Genomic DNA, 13,545 nt, shown 5'->3' with positions numbered 1-13,545 from the left:
AAAAAAAACAAAAACCCCAGCCACAGAAATGCTGACGCGTGGATGCCTATTGGTCCCGGTTGGTACCACCAACCGGGACCAAAGGCCCTCCTGCCTGGGCTCAGCGACAGGCCACGTGGAGGCCCATCTGTCCCGGTTCTGGATTGAACCGGGACTAAAGGGTCAGGGCATTAGTACCGAACCTTTAGTCCCGGTTCATGAACCGGGACTAAAGGCCCTCACCAACCGGGACTGTAGGCCCTTTTTCTACTAGTGCACTAAAATAAGCACATGATCAAAATGGCTTAAAGAAACAAGGGGAGATCGAACTTAATACCCACAAGTGCCTCGATTGCTAGAGAGCATGCTTATAACAGCCATAACCGATCATCATAGCCCTGCGCCAGCTAAGTGTCTCTTTTTGATCCAGCGGGCGGGGCAATGCGGGCGGGGCGACGAGGACGAGGGAGGGGGTGCGAGTGCGGGCTGGGGAGCGGCTAGGTCATCTCCACGCGGGCTGGCGCCTTTTATACCACGTGCGAGTGAAATGATGAAAATGCCCCCGGCGGGGCAGGCTATTTACGCGCGGTGGCACGAACGGGGTGAAACTGTTCATTGCAGCAGTAACTATTTTTTATCCGACGGACGAGGTCATTCTAGGGCTCGATCCGATGGCTCAGATTGCATCAAGCGCTTCAATCCAACGACCAGGAAGCCCAAATCGCTGAGGAAGCGGGAGAGTGACTGGAATCCTTATTTCGCCCCATACAGTAGCCGAAGCAGAGGAGCGGGAGGAAGATGGAGCTCACCGAGGGAGGTTGTAGCAGAGGCAGTACTCAGTGGGTGCCGGGGTTGCGCCTGAACACCGTCCAACCGGCGCAAAACTGCAACAAAGAACAGATCCACAAACTGTGAGATTTGGGTAAAAACAAACTTAGCAGAAGAATGCCATGGGTGGAACTCAAACGATAAATTATATGGACTAATTGACAAAATAATTGTTTTGCATATATTTCTTAAGCCCAACATCCCAAAAAATAGATAAGTTCAGTCTGCCAAGCAGATAAATTAATCTAGACAGGTAAGTTTAGCATCCCAAGCACAAGGGACAAAAAGTAGAAGCAAGCAGATAAAGCAAGGAAAGGAACAAAAGCAACAATCCTAGGCCCTACCAAGAGGGAAAAGGCACACATACTTATACTCTGGTAAAAACAAGCGAGAAGCAGACGACCTCCTCTCCCTATCCGTCTTGCAGCGACCCACACAACCCAGCACGCAAAATCCCAACTATACCCTCAGCGGGCTCTGAGAATTACAGGCGGTGACATCCTAGTTTGACACTATTTCAATCTACATTGCTCAATTTTGATTCGACAACCGAGGTCATCCGGGAGCAACAATTTTGATTCGACCGGCACCCTTTAGTACTACTACTGCGCCTCTCTCTCTTCAATACACATAGTGACACACCAACACCTTGACTATGCTCTAGCTATCACAGTGGTTTACAAATTCCAGATTTGTATTCAAACAAATGAACTATATAATGAGTCATGATGGGTGGGTGAGCCTTGCTACTGTTCGGTTGTAATCAGTCATGAATAGTGAAAAAAGAATTCTTGTCACATAAACATCTAAATAGAACACACCAAACCATTTTTTTAAATATGGATCGGCTTCATGCACAAAGTATTCACAGTGCACCATCAACTGAACTAAAATCTTTTATCCATCTATTTTTTAAAGAAGGGAAAGACTAATCGCTATATAACATCTTCCATGATAGCAGAACTGGAAAAAGAGTTAAGAGATAAGAGCGGAGTTGGGGATGGATGTAGTTCATGGGTGGGGTCAGGAGGCAAGGCAAGGAATATGTATACCTTTGGACAGGACAAAGACGGCAAGGTCACTGGCGCCGACAGCCTCTTCTGTCAGTACAGCATGCGCCGTGGCCTTTGATGACATATAAACCTAGCTTGGATGCCGAAGAATCAATTCGTCGAACATCTAACCTGTAAGAACCCACAAAGAGTACACAGATTTGAGAAGCTTGCTGACTACACTTTCTGTGGAAAAAATGAAGGAATCAATCTTATTATTATTGTTGCATATTTTTTAGGAACACATGAGCGGTGCTGCACACTTGCTTGAAATATTGATAACATATCTCCAGTCCAAAAAAGAGGCCTTTTTCTTTCAAAAGCATATACTACTGCAGGCTGCAACAACTCCTATATCATGTATGATGTCGATCTGAGTGCCAATGCAAAGATAATGAATTCAGGAATGGATTGAATTAGCATTCCTTATCTGAAAAAGGACTGAATTAGCTTCCTTTATATCTCAAAAAGGACTGAATTAGATTCCTTTCCTAAATTAGACAACTACATCAAGGTGATACAAATACAATTGAACCACCACCAGTTAATTTAGTAATCACTCCTATCAACCCAAGCTATGCATGCCTGACAAACACTAACCTGCACAGCACTTCACACTAACCTTCACAGCACTCAGAACCTCCTAAGGTAGATGTGCAGGGGGTAGGAAGAGGGGGTGGAGCTCACCACGAGATTAACTTCAGAATGCGGTATGAAATAAACACATGGGCAGAAGCTCTAGCAAGTCATTGTAATTGATGAAGCTAATGCACATCATGCCAAGGAGATAAAGAAATATGTTAACAAATGTGAATGCAGAAATATGTTGGAAGGCTCATTTGTCATTGATATTGGATAGAACCAGGGGTTCAAATACCAGCACGACGACCTCCTCCTTGGACAGGCAGTGCAGGCGCTCGTCGTAGTTCTCGCAGCTGCCGAAGAGCCCGCCTCACATCCTCCCCAGCATCACTCCTCCCTCCTCCTCCTTCTCCCGTCCTCCTTGCCCTTGCCCTTGGCCTCCACTGATCTGGAGAGGCGACCTCCGACGAGGCTTGTGGCGCCCCCATCCTCCCCGGTGCGGTTGACCCGCGGCGCCCACGCCTCCGGCAACCGCGGCACGGATCCACGGAGATGACCTAGGTTTAGGTGGAGGGCGCCATGGCAGAGGCGTGGCTGCACCACGAGCAGGCGCGGCGGGTGCGCAAGCGAGCGGCGGCGGCGGGCAGGGAGGGGGCGCGGAAGGGAGAGAGAGAGGCGGGCGCGGGAGGGAGAGAGGGAGGCGAGCGGGCTGGAGGGGGAGGGTAATTAGCCCTGAGTGCTCTATAGGATACTCGCCGGGGAGCTCCTGGTCGTCGGGCTGCGTGGCGGCCACCGCGGCCCCCTCCTACCGGCGGCGGAGGCGGCGCACGACCCAGGGCCGGGGCGGGGCGTTCGGGTTTGGGCGGCGCCAGATCGGAGGGGCGGAAGGAGGACGCCGGGCGAAGGTGGGGAAGGAGGAGATGGAGGCGCCTGTGGGGAGGAGGAGGCGGCGCGAGCGGGAGAAGAGCCGGCCGGAGGGGTGGATGGAGGAGGCCGGGCGGCGGCGGGGAAGAAGGAGGCCGGGCGGTGGTGGGGAAGGAGGAGAGGAGGCGCGCGGGAGGGGAGAGGAGGCGCGCGGGAGGGGGAGGGGAGCCGGCTAGGGTTGCCTCCACGGGAGCCGGCGCCTTTTATACCACGTGCGAGTGAAATGACGAAAATGCCCCCGGCGGGCAGGGTATTTAAGCGCGGTGGCACGAACGGGGTGAAACTGTTCATTGCAGCAGTAACTTTTTTTTATCCGACGGACGCGGTCATTCCAGGGCTTGATCCGACGGCCCAGATCGCATCAAGCAGCCAGATCCAACGGCCAGGAAGTCCAAATCGCTGAGGAAGCGGGAGGATAGTTGTCATTCTTATTTCTCGATTTCGAAGCTGTAAGTTCTTTTTTTTAGGCAATTTTGAAGCTGTAAGTTGAGGCAGCAAACTAGTCGAGCCATATGGCCCGTATCGCCTAGCCCGGGCCAAGTTTCACTTTCATACCAGCCCGGCCCAGCAGCTCCCTTCAACCTCAAACCCGCTTGAACCTCCGGCTCCACTCGCCGTCGCCGCCGCCGCCCACCGACGACGAAGTGATGGGGACGTCCGTGCAGGTGATGCCGCTGAGCGGGGCGTACGGGGAAGGTCCCCTTTGCTATCTGCTCGCCGTCGACGGCTTCCGTTTCCTCCTCGACTGCGGCTGGACCGACCACTGCGACCCCGCCCTCCTCCAGCCCCTCGCCAGGTAGGTACCCCCACCTCCCTCAACCACCCCGTCCCCGCCGCGGGCTTGCTTCCCTTCGATTTGGTTGCCTCCGTGCCGCCGCGCGTGTGTGCTGGTGGCGTGGTTGCCTGCCTCACCGGGCGCACGCCACCTGCTCGGCGAATTGGGCCAACTAGACCGAGGCATCCCCATCTTTAGCTTGTGCTAATCAGTAGCATCAATAGACAACCTTGTGCCTGTACTCAGGCTGTTATACACCTAAAAGGAAAAATTAGCGGAGAATTCTGTCTTGTTCGTTTCCCTGGGCTGCTGACACGAACCTACATGGATATAGTAGCAACTGTTTCTACAGATTCACAGTCAAATGCAATTTTTCCCTGGATTTTAAATATATATGCCCACAGATGGCGAAATGGTGTTGTTAGACTGCTTCTGTTGCTCGATTTTTTACGCAGATTTTGACTTGTTTCTTCCAGACGTATTTGGTACTTTTGCTTATGAAGATAAGCATGTTTTGTATCTTTCAGGGTTGCGCCAACAATAGATGCTGTTCTTCTGTCTCATCCTGACATGATGCATCTAGGAGCTTTGCCCTATGCTATAAAACATCTTGGATTATCTGCACCAGTATACGCAACAGAACCTGTGTTTAGGCTTGGCCTTTTAACCATGTATGATTATTTTCTATCTCGATGGGTAAGCTTCCTCAGCCCATTGTTGTAATTTGTAACCACGCATGCATATTCAGTTGTCAATATCCTCCTTGCTGCAGACAGCATTTTCACTTATCGCTCTTCGTCGTTTATCGAGGACTCTTACCATTTTTATTTTCTCTTGCAGCAAGTTGCAGACTTTGACTTGTTTTCTTTGGATGATATTGATGCCGCGTTCCAGAATGTTGTGAGACTGAAATATTCACAAAATCACCTTCTTAACGGTCAGTGAGACTGTTGATGTACACCACTTTAGTATGTTCAGTTGTATGCCCTCAATAACCGTTTCTCAGCAGATAAAGGTGAAGGAATAGTTATTGCGCCACATGTGTCGGGCCATCTTTTGGGGGGTACAGTATGGAAGATAACAAAAGATGGAGAGGATGTCGTCTATGCTGTTGACTTTAACCACCGAAAAGAGAGGTTAGATCCTTTATTGTGTCTGCCCTATACGGCCAGCTGTTTTGCTTAAGAAATACACTAATGTGCTCTTTTCAGGCATTTGAATGGTACTACCCTTGGATCTTTTGTACGGCCAGCTGTTTTGATTACTGATGCTTACAATGCCTTGAACAATCAGGTCTACAAAAGGCAGCAGGATCAAGATTTCATTGGTATATCACTGGACTAGCTACCAATAAGTGTTCTCTTGCATTAGATATGTTATTCTCCCCCACCCCCCTCCGTCCTTGTCAGCTTGAGCTACCAGCTCATGATGAAGTGCAAATTGTTATTATTGTTACACTAGAAATTAAGAAGATGCACTGATATATATTATTTTATTTTCCAAATTTGCAACATTTGGGATTTTCTTTTTTACTTTTAATTCATGGTGAAGTTCCATGTTCAGATATGATGAACAACTTAAAATTGTTATTTCACTTGCATTGTATGTCAAAACCTCTTGGTTGAAGCGTGAACTTTTCTATACAGATTCAATGTTGAAAGTTCTATCAAGTGGCGGTAGCGTATTACTGCCTGTTGACACAGCTGGTAGAGTGCTAGAACTTCTTTTAATAATGGAGCAGGTGACATCTTGATTGTATTATTATTTCTCCTTTTCCCTGTTATGTTAATGATGTGCTAAACTTTTATCTTGATACGTTGCAGTACTGGGCTCAACGACATTTGGACTATCCTATCTATTTTCTGACAAATGTTTCTACTAGTACTGTTGATTTTGTCAAGAGTTTTCTTGAATGGATGAGTGATTCGATCTCAAAGTCTTTTGAACACACTAGAGATAATGCCTTCTTATTAAGGTATAACGATTGCCATGTAATGAACATGCTTCCGCTCTCTTGCTCCTAGCATAGTCACACTTATTTGTGTCACTTTTGGGTTGTTCTGTTCTTAGAATACTATTATTGCAGCCATCTTAACTGTGCTGCACTTCAGTTTTAAGATGTTTTACGTCTATTTAACTTTATGTTTAAGAATCATCAAAAGAGCTTTCTTAGGTTATGTACAGTTGTCCACATAATTCTTTTGTTTGATTGGTAATAATAACTATTCTCCTTCCGCTGTTGCAGACATGTCTCACTGATAATTAACAAAGAAGAGCTAGAGAAACTGGGAGATGCTCCAAAGGTTGGAGTAACAATATATATGTTTGCCATACTTTTGGAATCTTGAACTTAACAAATATTTTGCAGGTGGTTCTAGCATCCATGTCAAGTTTGGAGGTTGGCTTTTCTCATGACATTTTTGTTGAGATGGCAAATGAAGCTAAAAATCTAGTGCTTTTTACTGAGAAGGGTCAGGTACGTCCATGTGTGCAGCCTCTTCAAATGGGTCACACTTCTCTTCACTCTTCACATGTTTTCAGTAGCTTGCCACCTTAAATAAATTGCCATAAGAACTGTGGAGCTTTGAAGGTATAAATGACTAGATGCCTTGTGAACACTTAATGAAACTTTCGATATGTAAAGAGCATGAGCCGAAGCCTGAAGGTGTTTTTGTGAATTAATAATTGCTGAATTTATCTCTTATTACTGGTGGAAAAGTATAAAGCCTCATTTCCATAAAATTTACCATTATAGCTGTGTCATGTCCCATAGATTTGAGCGCGAAGAGTAATGGGAAACATCTAAGTTTAGTACAGAATTCTCGCATTGTATGTATGTATTTACAGACATCTGATTACAAAATATTCCCCTTCCAGTTTGGGACACTTGCTCGCATGCTTCAAGTGGATCCACCCCCCAAAGCCGTAAAAGTCACTATGAGCAAGCGAGTTCCTTTAGTTGGTGATGAGCTGAAAGCTTATGAAGAGGAACAAGAACGGATAAAAAAGGAAGAAGTGCTAAAGGCTAGCATCAGCAAGGAGAAGGAGCTAAAGGCTTCTCATGAATCAAATGCAAAGGCTTCTGACCCCATGGTTGTTGATGCAAGCTCGTCTCGTAAATCATCCAATGGTATAAGATGGCCACACATTTTTGCGGCACTTACGTTGGCTATTTTACCTGATCCATTACATTTGCAATTGCATAGTACAGTTTTAAATATTATGTGTCTCCTGATAACCAGTTCTAATTCTCCTAAAGACTGTCTGTGACTGTTTTTATGACTATTCTACTTCTGTTCCTTTTCTTCTTATCTTGTATGTTGACTTGATGTAGTTCAATAACTCTGTTCCATTCTTGTTTACTATACTGAAAAATCAAATTGATTGTAACACATCTGTTGTTTCACTTCCATCTGTTTTCCCCAAACTTATCCTGTGTTTAAAGTCTTTTACTATCTGATCCTGATGTAATATGTTGTAGGAGTATGTAGCTAACTGCGCTTCTTTACTTTCTGCTTCCATCAGCTGGCTCACATGTTGGCGGGAGTGTGGATATTCTAATTGATGGATTTGTCTCTCCGGTGACCAGCATCGCTCCAATGTTTCCTTTCTTTGAAAATACTGCTGACTGGGATGACTTCGGCGAGGTTATCAATCCTGATGATTATATGATGAAACAAGATGAAATGGATAGTAATATGATGCTCGTAAGTTCGATTATGCGCTTGCTGTTCCTTTTGGCCACTCAAGAAGCTATAATTGTTAAGTGGAAAACGCAGGAAACTTCCTTGCCATCTTCAGGGGTGCTATATTTTTTTTACTTAAGGTGAAATAGTCTTATAGTTTCATGTACTCTATATTACTAAGGGCATGTTTTCTTTCAGGGTGCTGGAGATGGCATGGATGGTAAGCTCGATGAGAGCTCAGCACGCCTTCTTCTTGATTCAGCACCGTCAAAAGTTATTTCCAACGAGATGACTGTAAGTTCTCCTGTCTCTTTTTTTAGGTCTCTGCATCTATATCAAAGTTATAGGCTTATAGCTGTATGTTTACCCAAACTGAACTTCCACATCTGTTTACATAATATATTGCCATCTTCCAGGTGCAAGTGAAGTGCTCATTGGCATATATGGACTTTGAAGGTCGGTCCGATGGACGTTCCGTAAAATCAGTTATTGCTCATGTGGCCCCACTGAAACTCGTACGTTTCCTTAGTTAGAATATTGTATCTTATAATATACATGGCTTTGATTTTTCAGTTTTGACTTACTTGCTCCCTTCTTTGTTTGCCCATGCCTTTTGTCCTTTTCATGGTTAAAGATAGTTCTGAATTCTCTCCAAGCCCATGTTCTGAAGCACTTGCATTATTGAATCCAAAACTAGTTAGATCATGTGAATCTAGCGTTGCGTATTTATCCACTTGAAGGTGGATGTGCCACCATAGACTTTGTGTAGATACTCTGGCTATTCTTGTTTTGGTTTACTATGTGTGATATCAGTGACCTCCTGCAGTTGCAGTGCTTGTGGCCAATACTTTCTCTGTATGTGGAAATCTGTAGCACACTCTAAACCTCTTCTCATTTTTTTCCAGGTTTTGGTGCATGGATCAGCAGAAGCTACTGAACATTTAAAAATGCATTGTGCAAAAAACTCTGACTTGCATGTTTATGCTCCTCAGATAGAAGAAACAATTGATGTAACATCAGATTTATGTGCTTACAAGGTTAGGTTGTTAACTGAAAAACTCTTTCGTAGCAGAGCTCTACTTAGGAGATCATGAAAGCAAGGTCATCCTCAGATACTGGTGTATTTCTTACATCTGAAGTCAATGCACCCACCATCACGATGCTCCATATTAGTGAATATAATAGCCATTGCCAATTACTAAGTCATTGCACCATCGCGGCACTCACAATTAGTCAGCAACAAGAATTTTCTATATGCCATTATTTATTTAAGCTAGGGAGGCTTGTGGAACCTTGCAACCAATCATATATGCATATGATATACACAGACTTGCTAATTTTGTAATTTCTGTGCTATTATGAAATTTCAGGTACAACTTTCTGAGAAGTTAATGAGCAATGTCATTTCTAAGAAGGTATGAGCTATATTTGATTCCCTTAGTGTTAATTTATTTTTATCTCTCTATTGATATTAAAGTCATATTGATGTAGAGATTATGCCATCATATACATTTGATATAAGTAAAGCACCAATCTAATGGTACTAGTTCTCTCTTGGAATAACTTAGCTCCTAAAGTACTCAGAGCCCATTCAGATCTCCATAATTAGCAAACAAAAAGAAAATGGTAGAACTTCTTTTGCTGTTCAAAATGAAAAACCAAAAAATTAACAAAAAAAGTGTTGTTGCTTCCAACCGGGCAGCCCATTCATTCCATTTCCAAACTAGTCACCAACCATAAGAATAAATAATGTTAAACCAGTTGAATTTGCTCATCAACCCTTAGCCATCCATGCAAAATCTTGGCTAGTAACCACGGGAAACCACCTGGTCTCAGTCTTCAGCCACATTTACTTGCTTTGAGTTTGTTGAAAGAAAGCACTGGCTCTGACACCATCATTTTCTGCAGTTGGGTGAGCATGAAATTGCATGGGTTGATTCAGGGGTTGGAAAGGTGGATGAGAAGCTCACTTTGCTACCCCCCTCATCAACTCCAGCAGCCCACAAGTCAGTTCTTGTGGGTGATCTGAAATTGGCCGATTTCAAGCAATTCCTAGCAAATAAAGGTTTACAGGTAGGTCTCTCTTTTTCTATTTTGAACTTATGCTATTGCATCCCTTAGTCATCCTGTCCTTCACGTTTTGGCTTTAGAATGTGCATCAAACGGATATCTCTGGTTATATACTTGAGACAGAAATCTAATGCTAAGAAATTCCTTCCAGGTTGAGTTTGCTGGGGGTGCTCTACGGTGTGGGGAGTACATCACCGTGCGCAAGATTGGCGATTCTAACCAAAAGGTAACTATAACTACTGTGCATTTAGCAGCAATTTCAACCAATCAGTTTTTTTTGTTGCCAAACTTTGGTCGGCACAGTCCTTCAACTACGGAATGCTACGCTGGAACATACCATAGATCAAGCATGATAAACTGCCTTTCAATTTATGCTGCCTTGGTTCATGTATGATTCTTGTTGGTGTGCCCGTGACACGCATGATTGTGCATTGCAGGGTAGCACGGGTTCTCAGCAGATTGTGGTCGAGGGTCCGCTGTGCGAGGACTACTACAAGATCCGCGAGCTCCTTTATTCACAATTCTTCTTGTTGTAGAGGTCAAGCGCTGCACCATTGTTGTGTTGTACAAACCGACTGGTGAATAGACAAGTGGAAACTGCCTCGCTAACGTAAATTAATCCTGGGGATGCCAGCTGTACCTTTTCTTATTGAACACCTTGTCCATCGCTAACGTCATTTGCGTATTCATCTTTCAGTTCATTGAGTTCATATTTCTGTGGTATGTGTGTTGCCACCTGCGACCGCGAGTAGTTGACTTCATAATGAGATTGTTTTTTTATCGTTGTAATACGTAATGAAGGGGGAAAACTAAATTATGTAGGGAAACAGAGCATGTTTCATTACGGCAGTATGTTCATGTTTCGAGCCAATGCTTGAACTTTCAACCTTTTTTAACTTTTCTTTTTGCGGGATTATCTTCCAACTTGTTAACCAGTGAACTTCTAGGGTTTAATGGAGCAAAGCTTGCTTGCATTTTTTTTTTTTTGGCATCATCGGTTGAGAACAAACCTTGCAGGACCGAAATAGGCACAAGTTCATGTTGAACCAAGCATCCAAAACTGAAAGAACAAAAAATTCTATAGATCGACGATAAAAGCGTGTTGTGGGCTTGTGGCCATAGAGATGGATGTATAATTTGTCCTTGTTTCTTATTAGAATACTTCCTTTGTTCCTAAATATAAATCTCTTTATATATTTCAATATGGACCACATACGGAGCAAAATGAGTGAATCTACACTCTAATATGTCTATATACATCTGTATGTAGTTTATATTGAAATATCTAAAAAGACTTATATTTAGGAATGGAGGGAGTATTTCGTAACACTAGCACAAATGTAGTTTAGATCTGGTTGTAAACGAGACAATTCAGGACCAATCCTTGGATGCATATTTTTATAGAAGAAACTCTTAAGCACCACTGACACTCCATGGCTCGAGCCCTGGTGAGCTAGCTAGCTTCCATGCTATCCTAGCCAACAGGATGACACTGTGTTCTCATCTGGTTGTAAACAAATTAGGAAAACAGGATGACACTGTGTTCTCATCTGGTTGTAAACAAATCAGGAAAAGAAGAAGGAAGAACCCACTGTAGTCAAATTTCTCCAACACATGGCATGAAAGTGCCTCGTTCAGGCAACTTCCAGACACACGGCTCATCGGAGATCGACGGCGACTCTGGTCTGCAGCAGCATGGCCTCAAAGGACCAGAGTCGTTCACAGATCTGAATATGAATTTTTGCTACTTTGAATAAATAATGCAATTTTGTTCTTGTAATCTTAAGTCCAAAATCCACAAAAATAAAATAAACCCTCAAGTCCAAACGCCAAACTTGTTCTTACCCTTGTCTAAAATGTATATGCTCAAGTCAACGCCACATGGTCCTGACATGTGGGGTCATCCTGTAAAATCAAATGTTTGACGTAAAGTTCTGTAAAAATATAATATAGACTTACTTGTTAAAAATACAATACAAACTTATTAGATGGTGTAAGAGAGTTAGAAAATTAGCACTACCACATCTTTTCTTTCTCCTCACGCAAGGCGAATAGGGAAAGATGGGTGAGGTAGGACTTCACATCAGAAATACTCGGTTGCCTTGAAGTTCTAGTAGAAAAGTTTCGAGCCCGGAGCACGAAGCATCAAAAGATGAATAAGAGTCATATGGTGATATGACCGACAAAAGATTGCCTACCGGTTGAAACTCACATCATATGAGATGCTACCATCCATGGGTGTGAATGAGATCAGGGTCTTGAATCACTCACTTTCAATTATGAGAGATATTGATTTGAGTGGGAGTGCACTTTATATTAAAATTTGTTTAAACACTAGTGCAACAATAATTATGGATAAATGTCTAAATGAATTTTGTGCCTATCGTTGTAGATCAATGGCTCACTATATGTCCAACTTAGACCCTATGTTACAGAAAGAAAAGTTGGTTGCTAATGGTGAAAACTATGCAGATTGGATCTGAAACTTGAGATTTGTTCTCAGGAGTGCTAAAAAGGAGTATGTGTTGGATTAGCCCCTAGGCGATGCTCCTGCAAAGGACGCACCACCAGAAGAAGTTGCTGCTTATGCTGCTCGTATTGATGCCTACAATTCAGTCCAGTGCCTCATGTTAACTTGCATGGATCCTGAACTACAAAAGTGTTTTGAACGATCTACTACTCATTTTATAATTGGGTCAGTGGAAGTTCTGTACAAGAAGCAGACATGGACTGAATGTTTTGAATTAACCAAGGCCATGATTGAATGCAAGATGGAAGAGGGTTCCTCAATGAGTGAGCATATAGTAAAGCTTGCTGGCTATGCTGACAGATTGGCTTCTTTGGAATTTGGAATTCCTCCAACACTCGGTACAAATATTGTGCTTGCTTCACTCCCCCCATCTCACGATGGCTTTATCATGAATTGCAACATGAATGGGATGGAGAAGAATGCAAAATGTTTGCTATGCTCAAAATTGCAGAAACTGGAATGCAGAAAAAGAAAACAGTGTTGATGGTCAATACACTAGTAGAAAAACACCTAATAGTCCCGGTTTGTAAGGGCCTTTAGTCCCGGTTCATGAACCGGGACTAATGGGTCGTTACTAATACCTCCACCCATTAGTCCCGGTTCAAACACGAACCGGGACCAATGTTCCTCCACGTGGCCCTGTGCGCCGAGCCCAGTCAGGGGGCCTTTGGTCCCGGTTGGTGGCTCCAACCGGGACCAAAAGGCATCCACGCGTCAGCATTCCAGTGGCTGGGGTTTTTGTTATTTTTTTTGAAAGGAGGGGGGGTGGGGGTTTTGGGGGGTTAATTTAGGTGTTTCATATATTGTGTTAGCTAGCTAATTAATAGAGAGAAGTGTCCTCTCTTATGTCCGTGCTTGGTCGACGCTACGTACTATATATACATAAGTGATCGAGAGAACCATTCAGTATAGAAGTTCGTCATGCATACCGAGAGAAGTGATCGATCGACCTCTCCTTCTCCGAGAGATTGGTCAAACAACAAGTTTTCGTATATCATGTATCTGACGCTACTGGCTACATACATGTATATGTATAAGATCTCTTAATTACAATCCCCTAGCAATTGAAATCAATTTCCACATGGTATTCTCCGGCTTTATTGATGACGTGGTCAAGAA

The 13,545-nt window shown here is 43.8% G+C and overlaps 1 protein-coding gene across 1 annotated transcript; it reads left to right on the top strand.

Moving 5' to 3' along the window:
- Window positions 1-3,912: 3,912 nt before the first annotated feature.
- Window positions 3,913-10,619, top strand: LOC119312331 (cleavage and polyadenylation specificity factor subunit 2-like). Its single transcript, XM_037588057.1, has 18 exons — window positions 3,913-4,161; window positions 4,668-4,836; window positions 4,981-5,077; window positions 5,150-5,276; window positions 5,352-5,467; window positions 5,787-5,881; window positions 5,964-6,115; window positions 6,386-6,443; window positions 6,509-6,616; window positions 7,018-7,270; window positions 7,666-7,847; window positions 8,025-8,120; window positions 8,243-8,341; window positions 8,732-8,863; window positions 9,197-9,241; window positions 9,735-9,899; window positions 10,048-10,122; window positions 10,334-10,619. Exons 1-18 carry the CDS (start codon window positions 4,013-4,015, stop codon window positions 10,430-10,432), a joined length of 2,217 nt encoding a protein of 738 aa, XP_037443954.1. The 5' UTR covers window positions 3,913-4,012; the 3' UTR covers window positions 10,433-10,619.
- Window positions 10,620-13,545: the final 2,926 nt, after the last annotated feature.

The sequence above is a fragment of the Triticum dicoccoides genome, chromosome 5B (genome assembly GCF_002162155.2).
Source record: "Triticum dicoccoides isolate Atlit2015 ecotype Zavitan chromosome 5B, WEW_v2.0, whole genome shotgun sequence".
In the NCBI taxonomy this organism is placed as follows: domain Eukaryota; kingdom Viridiplantae; phylum Streptophyta; class Magnoliopsida; order Poales; family Poaceae; genus Triticum; species Triticum dicoccoides.
Note: the sequence above shows the minus strand (reverse complement) of the source record. Positions and strands in the feature narration are given on the sequence as shown.